Here is a 14,739-nt window from a genome sequence, read left to right as displayed (position 1 = left end):
AAGAGGTCTCGCTATGTTGCCCAGGCTGGTCTTGAAATCCCAGGCTGTAGCAATCCTCCTGGCTCAGCCTCCCAAAGTGCTGGGATTACAGGTATGAGCCACAGCACCCGGCCTAGAAGTCATTTTAGAGAGAGAGAGATTCAATTTTCTCGAAGCTAACATTAGATTTTCTATTTTCTTTTTGATTTGCCCATGTGGTCTAGTCTCTGCTCTGTATATAGTCGATAGACCTGCTCCTTAGCTGCTACAGGTGGCTACAGGCTTAACCAAAATGTAGACTGCAGTAGCAGAATGGGGCCTAACTCTACAACTTTCTAAGACTAGAATTGAAAAGGTTTTTTCTCTTCTCTGAGTAAGGACTAGGAGGGTCTCTAAAGGTAATGCCAGCTCATTAAAGTACTCAAATCTTAAGTTCTATGGTGAGATACATTTATGTTACTGTGGTTGATCTTTTAACAAACATAGATGAGGCACTTAATAAGTATTATTCATTGCTTATCTAGGAGGACTGTGCACTTACTCCAGTCACTTCCCACAGAGCAAAACATTGTTTAAAGTTTTCTTCAGAAACTAAAGCATAAACTTTCAAAAAACAACGTTTTTTTTTAAAATTACTCGAGAATGACTTTAATTCATTGAACGACTCAAGAGTCACTTACATTTAACTTTGAAGAATAGAAAAAGGGTTTAAACCAGCTAAGAACTCTTTGAGTCAAAAATGGGGTGTTAAAGTAATGAACTATCTTTTCTTTCAGTGGTGTAAGAGTTACTCTAAAAAAAATTCAAAATTACTTAAAGCCATGGCACTGACATTAGAATACCTTATTTTTTTTATTTGGTTTGAGTCTTTAAATAGTTTGAAAAAAGGACGCCAATTAAATGGTTTCTAAAGCTAGTTCAAGTGGTTTATGATTTATGCATATAAGTACAGAATCCCCTATAACCTCTTTCAAGAGTCAGCGATCATTAGGATAACTGAATTCTGATCCAGTGTGATAAAATAAGCCTCATTACATTGTCACACTTCAAGAACAACATCACGGGGTTCTTCAGTTCCTCATTTCTTGCTGTCACAGAGGTAATCGCTGGGCGTCTTTTATTTCTATTAAATTAACTTTTGGTAAAGGAAAAGAATAACATCAATTATAAAAAATTTTTGAAACATAAGTTCAAAAACCTAAAGAAAAATTGATGATTCTTTTTCTGAGTTAAAATTTTTCTAATTATTATAATTATTTTGAAACACTAAGATGCCAAGAGGTAAGAAAATTACTCCTGCCAGAAATTAACTGATGATATTGACACAATTCTCTGCTGCCTCCTTAATTCAGGGACACAAAACAAGCATACCATAAGGCACCCACATGCTGCCTGGTACATTACAGTAGCTAATCAATGCAATTAGTCTTGTTAAGATAGAGAGTTCAAGAAGCCAAATTTCACCATTGTTGCAGCCAACATAAATCTTTTTAAATGCTATATTAGAACACACATGATTCTAACAGGAAATAGTAGTCCAAGCTGCCTTCGTGGAATAAAATAATAGCTACGTTCCCGATTTTTTGTATAAAAGCAGAAAATGAAGTGAGTTTCCTTCTCAGCACCATTCAGAAATGGTAAGAAGGAAAACAGGCTCATCTAGCCAACACAAATTTTCTCTCACATGCACCCTGACCTCTATGCTTCTAGTTAGTATCTGAATCCCAATGTTTCATGAAATTAGAAATTGCAAACTGGCTCTTAAATATGGGCTTAAAATACGTAAATTATGTAATTTATTTCCACCTTTTTGGTGGCCGAACACTTCCAAATGGAAACCAAAAACAAAGCAAAATAAAACAAACAACAACAACAACAACAAAAAACCCCACAACATTTCTTTTAAAAGTCATTGGCAACCTCTCAATCTCTTCAGTTTGAAGTGAATGGAATTCCAGCTCCTTCCAAACTCCTGTCACTCCATATATTCTCTAAAGAAACTAAATAGAATTTCTCTTAAAGGCTCTTATTTTCTGGAAACCTAGAAGTCCCTGAAATAATGGGATCTGGAATACAACAAATTACACAGCCATTGTAGGGATGTAACAGACCTAAATATTGTTTAGCTCATCCATCCTTAAGTTTAACGGAGATGGTGCAGCGTCATCCCCACTGAATAACATCACGTTAATTATTTTTGAAGCCTGAGGAACAAACACAACTAACTGCCATCCAGGGATTACACAAATCCAAGGTGTAACACAATATGTTTTTACTAATTCATTTTAATACTTGCCTTCTCTCTCCCACGGAACTCACACGCTGGATTAGTCTTGACTAGCAAAACCAGATCAGGAAAAAGAAAACTGTTATTTTGGTTTAGATGGGATAATTATTTTTGACTGTTTTGAGTCTTAGAAAAGCCAAAGCTCATTAACAACGTCAATATGAAAGACATTAGTCTGGATTGCTACATTATTTGTTCATGTGTTTGGGGTCATTTTGGAAATGGGAATATGAGTATGTAATATTGACATTTTCATTTTTGTTCAAATGTGTTTGAAACTGTTCAAAGAAATGTCTTCTTTCCAAACTGAACACATCATATTAAACACTGAATTAGGGTTTACACAAGGATATTGACTTATGTCCTGGGATTCTCTGCATCTCCTCAAACCATCTTGTGGTTTTAAACTTCATGCATTAAAAGTGAGTACAAACAAAAGGGAAAAAACTGCATTTCTATTAGGTCTGTTATTTTGACTATTTAGATTAAACTGTATATTTTCTTTTCAGTCTTCTAGTTACCTTATAAAGGCAAGGAAGAACTGGTAGTTTGAAATAAAATAATTTCAAAAAGTGCTGTACCCCCTGAGTATTCTGCTGTAATAAGGTAAGCACCTTTCTCCTTTGTTGATGCAATCATTTACATCTTCACCCCGCAAACACCTGTCACATCCTTTTAAATATTTGTTTTTCCTTTTCCTAGGATGAAATCCCATAAGTCAATTTTTTCTCGGGATTGTGAAGTTCACTGCACACAACCAGCCTTATTTTACATCTCTTTCTTTTATTTCAACCATCTGGGGACTGGGCAGAAGTCATGGTCAGAGGGGCACATATGTATTGCTTTGATGGTGGGGGCAGAGAACAAACAGGAAGAACTGGGAAATGAAAATTGCTTTACTTCTTATATTCTGACTAGAAAGGCAACCCAAATAGGAATCATAACAGGGATAGTTCAGTGGCAAAAAGACACCCTTAAAAATAGAAGTTAGAAGTTAAAGGAGGGGTGACATCACACTTTTAGAGTTGACATCAGAGGAAGTTGCATCTCTTGGTGCCATGTTATACATGCACCGTCGGGGCAGCAGAACTGATTAGTGTGCCCAGTTGCACAAAAGGACTGTAATGTGCATGGGCCCCAGTGTTAGCCATGTGACTCTGTTAATGGATCCACCTTGATCTTTATGCTCTTCAACTCAGCTAGTGCCCAAGCAGTTCTTGTATTTCAGCTTAGAGGGGGTTCTGGAAAAGCTCTTGGCGATAGCATTTTTGGAGAACGGAGAGAAAAAACATTTCTATTAAGTCTGCCTCAAAAAGTAGGAATTTCAGGTCAATGTTAAATGCCTGGCATGAGTTTTATGTATATTTTTAATATTTCAGGCTCATTTTACTAAAAGAAAGCTGGTTTAACACGTTCACATCAGACAAAATAGGTATCAAAGCAAAAGGCATTAGAGATGAAGAGGATCACAGCACAGTGGGAAAAGGTTCAGTTCAGATATAGGTATACATTATATAAAGCAAAAATATACAGAAACAAAAGGAAAATAATTAGATATTTAAAGATATTAGGTTAAGTGAAATTTTTATAAGTCTTGAAAACAAATCAGAAACAAGTGAGACACAGGAAAATCATTTTTAGCAACAAAGTACTAAGAGGGTGCATGGACAAGGAAAACTTTTCCCTCCCTAAGCCCATACCTCTAGTTGATAATCTGTTCCCATCCCCAGGTCCCAGCAAACATTCTAAGACCCAAGAACAGGTTTACTGGGAGGAATTCGAGGCACTGCAGTTCATGTGCTGAGTTAAATAAGCTCTGGAAATAGAAGCTGAAGAATCACAATACCCAATGTAATTTAACCAAAGTCTAATTAGAGAATTTACCAGAAATTGAGAGACTTGCTAGACATAATTTCCTGTTAGGAAGTAGTATTTTTCTCCTTTCAAATTTTTAAATGTTTGGTATAATCAGCAAAATAGAAGTAAATTATCAATTTAAGCTTAACAGAGATATTGTTTTGTTAAGTAATATCACAATACCTTATAAATAAAAAATATTAATTATTTCCAGTTAGTCACACGTATTATTACTAATAATGAGTAAATACAAAAATATACACTCAAACAGAAAGAGCCAAACTGGCTCCCATAATAATAGTAGGTATCTTCCTAAGCCTTGTACACAGTAATAAATAAATAAATCTGCCACGTCTTTACCATTCTTTAAATGACAAGCTGGGTTTTGATGAATTCCACTTTTTCAGTCAAAAATCATATTCATGATTTAAATTGTGCTGTATGAAATTGTCCCTTTTATTTCTGTATATTCTCAGATGAGATGCATACATATTGGTTCAAGACCTCTTGTTGCCTCTTTTTAACATTGTCTTTGTATCACTCGCAGCCCCCAAACAACAGGTTAAAACCAGCCCAACTGGTTAGTAAAATTGATTGAGAAAAAAGAAAAAGAAAAAAGTCAAAATAGTTTATACAGTAAAACTATTAGGAGACTATGAAAAGTTCGCTAATGCATTCAATAGAACCTGAAAAAGAGCTAAATATGTACCTGCAACAGAGAGGAGGAGACTGACTGTCAGGAGACCTTGCAACATGCTGGGTGATTCCAGGAGCACGGTGTCTGCTCTTCTCGCTCAGGTGGGTGCTGCTGGGTCTGTCCCTGCCTCCTCTCCAGTGAGACAGAATGAAACTCTCTGGTTCATTCTTGTCTCTGATTCAGGAAGTGTTTACTAAAGGTGTTGCACAACCTCGAAGCTGTGGTCCTGCAACAATGGCCCAGCAGGCGGAAGTCCTGGCTGCCTCCTGGCTCTAAGATTACTTGATCTGAACTATTGTTTTGCTTTCCTTTGCCATACTCCCCACTCCAAAGCAGTACATTTCCAACATATTACTATAGCCAGATAAGCTACAAGGAAAGAGGCAACTGCATTAATGAGTCTTGAAAAACATGCCAGACATTTATTTACATTACGGATACGATATATAAATATATGTTTAAATATATTTTTATATATATACAGTTGTAGGAAAAAAGTTATTAAGAATGTTATTTTTCCCCCACATACATAATGTGGTTATGTAAAGCAATTTCTAATTCAACCTAATTACTATATAGCATTCTCTTTTCCATTATTTTATGTTCTATTCCTCACACAAGTGTACTCTCAGGAAGTTTGAACTATCCTGAAATAAGAATGTCTGACAATATAAGCACAATAATTTTTAGATCCTTGGGGGTATTTGTGTCATAACTGGCAATGAGGAGTGTGGAAGAAGGATTCAAGACCCAAAGGATACAATTTTAGGATCTGTCACTGGTGGTAGTAAGGCTAAATTGGGCATGTCTAAAAATCATACTTATAACCAATAAAATAACTAATATCAACTGAGCTGCTTATTAAGTTTTAGGTACTGATAGGGTTTGGTTGTGTCCCTACCCGAATCTCATCTTGAATTGTAGCTCCCATAATCCCCATGTGTTGTGGGAGGGACCCAGTGGGAGACAACTGAATCAAGGGGCGGGCTTTTCCCATGCTGTTCTCATGATAGTGAATAAGTCTCATAAGATCTAATGATTTTATAAAGGGCAGTTCCCCTGCTCAGGCTCTCTTTGCCTGCCTCCATGTAAGATGTGTCTTTGCTCCTCCTTCACCTTCTACCATGAGAGTGAGGCCTCCCCAGCCATGTGAAACTGTGAGGCCATGAAACCTCTTTTTAAGTTACCCAGTCTCAGATATTTCTTTGCGATAGTATGAAAATGGACTAATACAGGTACTCTCCTAAATCTACTGTACTTGTTATTTTATTAGTCTTTATGATACTCATGTATTATGCATTTACAATCATTTTGCAGGTGAAAATTTGGGGTTTTAAAGGCAAAATTCAAAAGATTAAGAATCAGTTGTCCTCATTGTATAGATTAAGAAGATTAAGCAGATAAAGTCACCTATCCAGTAAGTGGTAGAAGTGGAATCTGAACTATGTGTTGTCTGGGCTCTTAGTCATATACTCTAATGCTTTCCCTTGGCTTAGCTGACTTGCACTCCCAGTATCATTTCTATTGAAAAGATTCTGGGAGAATAGAAATAATTATGAAATTCCTAAGGAATAGAAATTACACTGAGGACCAGTTATTACCACAAAACCTAGTCCTAGTCCACTAAAATCATGCATCATTTTACAGATTCTGAAACACATTCTCATACTAGAGGGATTACAGTGATTATTGATGTATCCAAATGATTATACAGTCATCAACTAAAACCACAAAGGAATTTTTGAGTCTAGTTACTGAGCATTTTAACCATCAGGATTGCGACACACAGATTTCTTGCCTTTTCAACCCAAGCTCCATTGCTTTGTCTTTTCCAGGGAACAGAAAGGATACTTCAACTTTTAATTATTACATATTTTTCTCCATTAATTCAACGTAATTTTACTTACAGCTATTATGTGTCAGACACTGAGATTGCAGTTGAAAAAACACAATCATGGCCGGGAGTGGTGGCTCATGTCTGTAGTCCCAGCACTTTGGGAGGCTGAGGCAGACAGACTACCTGAGATCAGAATGTGAGACCAGCCTGCCCAACATGGTGAAACCCCATCTCTACTAAAAAAAAAAAAAAATTAGCTGGGTGTGGTGGTGGGCACCTGTAATCCCAGTTACTCAGGAGGCTGAGGTAGGAGAACTGCTTGATTGCTTGAACCCAGGAGGCAGAGGCTGCAGCGAGCTGAGATTGCAACACCACACTCCAGCCTGGGCAACAGAGCGAGACAGTGTCTCAAACATACAAACAAACAAAAAACACAACCACTTTCATTGAGATGTTCACAATCTGAGAAAGATAAGTTCAATCACCATAAAATTGCACAGAGTGAGTACCACCTATAAATGATCACAATATCACAAGGTGTTTAGTGTTACAGTAGATTTATCAATAGAAGTCAGAGGTCTACACCAAACAGGGCAGGGAGTGCATCCTGGCGGCAGGAGTCCTGGGAAAAGGACTCCCTATTTCATAAATGGTGCTGGGATAGCTGGCTAGCCATATGCAGAAGAATAAAACTGGACCTCTACCTTACACCATATACAAAAATTAACTCAAGATGGATTAAAGATTTAAATGTAAGACCTCAAATTATGGAAAACCTAGAAAATGACATTCTGGACATTGGCCCTAGGAAACAATTTATAACTTAAGTCCTCAAAAGCAATTGCAATGAAAACAAAAATGGATGAGTGGGACCTAATTAAATTAAAGAGCTTCTGTAGAGCAAAAAGAAACTATCAGCAGAGCAAACCAACAACCTACATAACGGGTGAAAATATGAGCAAACTACACAGCTGACAAAAGTCTAATATCCAGAATCTATAAAGAACTTAAACAATTGAACAAGCATGAGATAAGTAACCTCATTTAAAAATGGGCAAAAGGGTGGGTGCAGTGGCTCATGCCTGTAATCCTAGCACTCTGGGAGGCCAAGGTGGGCGGATCACCTGAAGTCAAGAGTTCGAGACTAGTCTAGCCAACATAGTGAAACCCCATCTCTATTAAAAATACAAAAATTAGCCACGTGTGGTAGGCACCTGTAGTCCCAGCTACTTGGGAGGCTGAGGCAGGAGAATCACTTGAACCTGGAGGAGGAGGTTGCAGTGAACCAAGACTGCGCCACTGCACTCCAGCCTGGGTGACAGAGCAAGACTCCATCTCAAAAAAAAAAAAAAAAAAAAAAAGGTCAAAAGAAATGAACAGACACTTCTCAAAAGAAGAAATACAAGCAGTTAAAAAAACATGTGAAAAAATTGCCCAACATAACTAATTATCAGAGAAATGCAAATCAAAACAATGAGGTACCAACTCACACCAGCCAAAATGGCTATTACTAAAAAGTCAAAAAATAACAAATGCTGGTGACGCCGCAGAGAAAAGGAAACACACAATGTTGGTAGGAATGTAAATTAGTTCAGCCACTCTGGAAAGCAGTTTGGAGATTTCTCAAAGAAATTAAAACAGAACTGTCATTTGACCGAACAATCCGTTTACTGGATATATAGCCAAAAGAAAATAAATTATTCTACCGAGAAGACACATGCTTATGTTCATCACAGTACTATCCACAAGAGCAATGACATGGAATCAAGCTAGGTGCCCATCAGTGGTGGAATGGATAAATACAATGTGGTACATATATACCGTGGAATACTATGCAGCTATAAAAAGAATTAAATTGTGTTCTTTGCAGCACATGGATCACCTAGAGGCCATTACCCTAAGTGAATTAATGCAGAAACAGAAAACCCGTACCTTACACCATATACAAAAATTAACTCAAGATGGATTAAAGATTTAAATGTCAGACCTCAAACTATGGAAAACCTAGGAAATGACATTCTGGACATTGGCCCTGGAAACAATTTATGACTTAAGTCCTCAAAAGCAATTGCAATGAAAACAAAAATGGACAAGTGGGACCTAATTAAATTAAAGAGCTTCTGTACAGCAAAAAGAAACTATCAGCAGAGCAAACCAACAACCTACATAACGGGCGAAAATATAAGCAAACTGCACAGCTGACAAAAGTCTAATATCCAAAATCTATAAATACTGCATGTTCTCAATTGTACATGGGAGCTAAACGCTGTGTACCCATGGACATAAAGATGACAACAATAGACACTGGGTACTGCTGGAGAAGGGAGGGAAGAGGGGAAAGGGCTGAAAACCTAGCTATTGGATACTATGCTGAGTACCAGGGTGGCGGGATTATTTGTACCCTAAACCTCAGCATCACGCAATATATCCATGTAACAGATGGATATGTACCTCCTTGAATCTAAAATAAAAGTTGGAAAAAGAGAATTATGACAATAAATAAGGACAATATATTATAGCACATTAGTTTATGGCTGGTAGTGTTTGGAATTGTTGGAGCAAAGAATGCCTGAGAGAATGGGAAGATATCCTGCTAAGTATTTGTGCTTGACTTTGACACTGTGGTGAATGGTCACCACTGATGGGATCGAATGAGAAGTATAACTTTCCTGCTTGCTTCTTGAGGAGGGGAGTGCCCTGGAAATGGTGATTGATGACAGTCTGCATGCTGATCCATGTGGAATTTTAAATTGGCACTTGTTCTTCGGCTCTTTTCAATTCTCTTGTAGTCGTGACATGCCTTTGATCACAGTTTGTTCCAGTTATCATTCTCATAATTTTTCATCATTCTTCATAGCCCAGAGTTATATTTATAATTCCCTTTACTGTCAAAGAATTTATACCAATCTCTAAATGAATTTTATTTTCCGCTTCCCTGGTTATTTCCTCAAAGTTGTATCAAGTAAGCATAAAAGTTGAATTTGGGCAGTCAGTTTAATTTTCCCCTTTGTTTCTTTGTGATAAATACAGCATTATCGTTGACATCTTTCATTGCCATGACTTGTCAAACTCTTTGCCAGAATATAAAATATAAATGGCAGAAAGAAGAGCTACATGAGTGAAAAAACATATATAATACATGAAGAGGAGTACAGTAGAATGAGAAAAAGCATAAGGTAGCACTCAAAACCTGTGCTAAAACATATTTAACAATGTTCTCTCTCTCTCTCTCTCTCTCTATATATATATATATATAAAATAAATTACACACAGGAATAATGCATGCATATATACATATCATTACTATTGACTCATTACACACACATACACAGTCATGGATCACTTAACAATGGGGATACAGTCTGAGAAATGTCATTAAACGATTTCGTTGGTTTGTGTTAGAGTATACTTACACAAACCTAGATGGTATAGACTACTACACACCTAGGCTGTATGGTATAGCCTATTGCTCCTAGGCTACAAACCTGTATAGCATGTTACTGTACTGTATAGTGTAGGCAGCTGTAATACAGTGGTATCATGAAACTAAATATATCTAAGTATAGAAATGATATACAATATTATAATCTTATAGGACCACATCATATATGCAATCCATCAATGACCGAAATGTTATTTATGTGGTACATAACTATGTATATATGTTTATATGTGTATATATATACACACATAAATATGCACGCATATACACACATAAATATATATAAACCCTCCTTTTCTTTTTGAGATGGTCTCGCTGTTGCCCAGGCTGGAGTGCACTGGCGTGATCCTGGCTCACTGTAACCTCTGCCTCCTGGATTAAACCCTGTTTCTATTATATACAGGTATGTGCCACATAAATGACATTTCAATCATCAATGGATTGCCCAGATGATGGTGGTCCATCACCACATATAATTGTATGTATACATGTATATGTGTATCAAAATATAAATATATTTAGGATAGTATTTCAGAAAGAGAAATAATACAAGGTATGAGTGCTGCAAAAGGAAGTATGGAATGGTGTAAAATCAGATGGAAATTTCAGAACAATTACCTTGGCAGCAGTGTAGAGAATGACTCTAAAGCCTGATTAGGGAAGAGAAAAGATACCAGCTGTAAGTGAAAATGAAAGAAAGCAAGAGTCTGAATTTAAGCAGAAACAATAGGGATGGAAAGAAGGGGAGAGATTTGAGAAATATTTATTAAGTATATTGGAGAGATACAGTTATTAATTAGATATGGGGGTGCTGAAATTAAAAAGAGGGTTTATTCATTAAATATTTATGTAGTGTCTACTATGTGCCAACTACTGGAATAGGTTTTGGGGATTAGGCTTTCAACACAGAGATAAAAATGTATACATGCTTGGAGATTAGAATCTAGTTGGAATGGGAACGTGAGCAAAATAAATGCTATGAAAAAAATAAAACTAGATGACAAGTTCTGAACAAACATCCGTTGCTCATTCCTACTGTTTCCTGCCATGGGAAGACTACCCAGTAGCATAACCTCCTAGCCCCTTTCTGACCCTTGTCTTATTTTGCCAAGGCAAGTAGAGGAACCCATCTGCCTTGCTTGTTTCTCTTCTCCTCTTGGGAGAACATGTATGCTCTGCTTCTCCATCCTTAAGTGTCCAGGGATGCAGTGAAGAGCTGTCCTCATGTGGAACAGAGCCAGCCCCATGGACTTCCTGAGAAAGGTAAATGAGCCTACTGGATTCTGGGGACCAGTGCTAGCAAACATGCTAGTCCAAATTTATAAACCACATTTTGGTCATATCCAGCATTAACAATTACAAGGGGGCTATTTTAGTCTTTATTTTCCTTGCCTGCTTTCTCAGATGGCTCAGCGATATAGTGAGGAAGATGAATATTTTTAATTGCCTTATCTTAAAGACCAACAAGAAGGGGTAGGAAGGAAGGAGAGCTGGGGCTACTTATTCCTCTTTTGGGAGGTAACAGATGTTGGGCTCTAAATAATGAGAACCTAAACGTGAAAAAACATGGGAAGAGCATTTCAGGTAGAGGGAACAGAAAATGCAAAAGGATGAGGCTGAAGCACATTCAACATGTCCAAGAACAAAACACGAATCCATGTGGCTGGAGTGACTGAAGGAGAAGAGTCAGTGGGAGATGTGGGGAAAGACGGTAAGAATGTTGAGCCTGAAAGTGGCTTATTTCAAGTGCAATGGAACACCCTTGGTGGAACTTCAGCACATTTCTAAAATTTATCTACAGAGACAGAAATACAGAGTGGAAGAAGAGAGACCAATTCAGAAGCTGCTGAAACACATCCAAAAAACAATGGGTCAGTGAGGAAGCAGTGAAAATGGAGGTCAGTGCTCAGGTTAGGGACATATTTAGGCAGTAGGGATGCCAACATTTGCTTATGGCTTGATTCCCTGATCTTTGTGTAGGAATCTGAGTTAGGTAATTGCCTTGTTCCATTAGAGTGGAGATTCACACAAGAGAGCAGGTAAGGGAAAAAATGTGGAAGATTAGTTTGAGCCATGTTACATTCAGGCAGGATATTCAGTCATTAATTAGAAAAAAGCATGTTTGGATTTCAGTATGGAGATCTATTTTTAAAAAATAATAGATATCATAAACATAATTGTCATGCTGTGTTCTCTGGGAATTTATTATATTCAAGAGCTTAAAATACTTTCAATAGTAATTACTAACAACCATCAATTTCTATGAATGAGAAACTGTGTCTTTTTTTAATTTAGGTTCCAGGGTACATGTACAGGATGTACAGGTTTGTTACATAGGTAAATGTGTGCCACTGTGGTTTGCTGCACCTATCAATCCATCAGCTAGGTATTAAGCCCCACAGCCCCACATGCATTAGCTATTTATCCTGATGCTCTCCCTCCCTGTCCCCACTGACAGGCTCCAGTGTGTGTTCTTCACCTCCCTGTGCCCAAGTGTTCTCATTGTTTAGCTCCCACTTATGAGTGAGAACATGCAGTGTTTGATTCTCTGTTCCTGTGTTAGTTTGCTGAGGATAATGGCTTTCAGCTCCATCCATTTCCCTCTCATTCCTTTTTATGGCTGCATAGTATTCATTTGTGTATATGTCCCACATTTTCTTTATCCAGTCTATTACTAATGGGCATTTGGATTGATTCCATGTTTTTGCTATTGTGAATAGTGCTGCAATAAACTTATGCATACCTGTGTCATTATAATAGAATGATTTATATTCCTTTGGTTATATGCCCAGTAATGGGATTGCTGGATCAAATGGTATTTCTGGTTAAAGATCCTTGAGAAATTGCCTCACTATCTTCCACAATGGTTGAACTAATTTACATTCCCACCAACAGTATAAAAGCGTTCCTATTTCTCCACAGCCTCACCAGCATCTGTTGTTTTTTGACATCTTAATAATTTCCAGTCTAACTGGCATGAGATAGTATCTCATTGTGGTTTTGATTTGCATTTCTCTAATGAGCAGTGATGTTGAACTTTTTTTCATATTTGTTGGCAACGTAAGTTTCTCCTTTTGAGAGGTGTCTGTTCATGTCTTTTGCCCAATTTTGATTGGGTTGCTTTTTGTTTTTGAGATGGAGTCTCACACTGTAGTCCAGGCAGGGGTGCAGTGGCGCGATCTCGGCTCACTGCAAGCTCCACCTCCTGGGTTCATGCCATTCTCCTGCCTCAGCCTCCCGAGCAGCTGGGACTACAGGTGCCTGCCACCACACCCGGCTAATTTTTTGTATTTTTAGTAGAGACAGGGTTTCACCATGTTAGCCAGGATGGTCTTGATCTCCTGACCTCGTGATCCACCCGCCTCAGCCTCCCAAAGTGCTGGGATTACAGGCATGAGCCACCACCCCCTGTGAATTTGTTTAAGTTCCTTATAGATTCTGGATATTAGACCTTTGTCCGATAAGTTGCAAAATTTTTATCCCATTGTATAGGTTGTCTCTTCACTCTAATGATAGTTTCTTTTGCTGTGCAGAAGCACTTTAGTTTAATTAGGTCCCATTTGTCAATTTTTGCTTTTGTTTCTGTTGCTTTTGATGTTTTTCTCATGAAATCTTTCTCTGTGCCTACGTCCTGAATGGTATCGCCTAGATTTTCTTCTAGGGTTTTTATAGTTTTGGGTTTTACATTTAAGTATTTAATCCATCTTGAGTTAATTTTTGTATAAGATATAAAGAAGGGGTCCAGTTTTAAAGTTCTGCATATGGCTAGACAGTTTTCCCAGCACTATTTATTAAATAGGGACTCCTTTCCCATTGTTTATTTTTGTCAGATTTGTGGAAGATTGGATGGTTGTAGATGGTCTTATTTCTGAGATCTCTATTCTGTTCCATTGGTATATGTGTCTGTTTTGGTACCAGTACCATGCTGCTTTGATTACTGCTGCCTTATAGTATAGTTTGAAGTCATTTAGCATGAAGTCTCCAGCTTTATTCTTTCTGCTTAGGATTGTCTTGGCTATATGGGCTTTCTTTTGGTTCTATATGAATTTTAAAGTAGTTTTTTCTAACTCTGTGAAGAATGTCAATGGTAGTTTAATGGGAATAGCAATGAATCTATAAATTACTTTGGGCAATATGGCCATTTTCATGATAATGATTCTTCCTATCCACAAGCATGGAATGTTTTTCCATTTGTTTGTGTCCTCTATCGTTTCCTCTCTCATTTCCTTTGAACTACAAGCACTAGTTTGTAGTTCTCCTTGAAGAGGTCCTTCACATCCCTTGTTAATGGTATTCCTAGGTATTTTATTCTCTTTGTAGCAGTTGTGAATGGAAGTTCATATATGATTTGGCTCTCTGCTTGACTATTGTTGGTGTATAGGAATGCTTGTAATTTTTGCACATTTATTCTGTATCCTGAGACTTTGCTGAAGTTCCTTATCAGCTTAAGAAGCTTTTTGGCTGAGATGATGGGGTTTTCTAGATATAGGATCGTGTCATCTGCAAAGAGAGACAATTTGACTTCCTCTTTTCCTATTTGAATACCTTTTATTTCTTTCTCTTGCCTGATTGTCCTGGCTAGAACATCCAATACTATGTTGAATAGGAGTGGTGAGAGAGGGCATCCTTGCCTTGCGCCA

At 37.5% G+C, this 14,739-nt stretch overlaps 1 protein-coding gene across 10 annotated transcripts in view; it reads right to left on the bottom strand.

Annotated features, from left to right (window-relative positions):
* ADAM28 (ADAM metallopeptidase domain 28) overlaps positions 1-4,974 on the bottom strand; it is a 61,303-nt gene extending 56,329 nt beyond the window's left edge. For all 10 annotated transcript variants that reach the window (XR_010159454.1, XR_010159455.1, XR_008536670.2 and 7 more), the window contains exon 1: positions 4,833-4,974. Coding sequence is in view for 7 of the 10 variants with exons in the window: in XM_054656593.2 (XP_054512568.2) it covers positions 4,833-4,878 (46 nt within the window). In the remaining 3 variants the exon portion in view is untranslated. The remainder of the gene's footprint in view (positions 1-4,832) is intronic.
* Between the last annotated feature and the right edge of the window lie 9,765 nt (positions 4,975-14,739).

The sequence above is a fragment of the Pan troglodytes genome, chromosome 7, assembly GCF_028858775.2.
Source record: "Pan troglodytes isolate AG18354 chromosome 7, NHGRI_mPanTro3-v2.0_pri, whole genome shotgun sequence".
Classification (NCBI taxonomy): domain Eukaryota; kingdom Metazoa; phylum Chordata; class Mammalia; order Primates; family Hominidae; genus Pan; species Pan troglodytes.
Note: the sequence above shows the minus strand (reverse complement) of the source record. Positions and strands in the feature narration are given on the sequence as shown.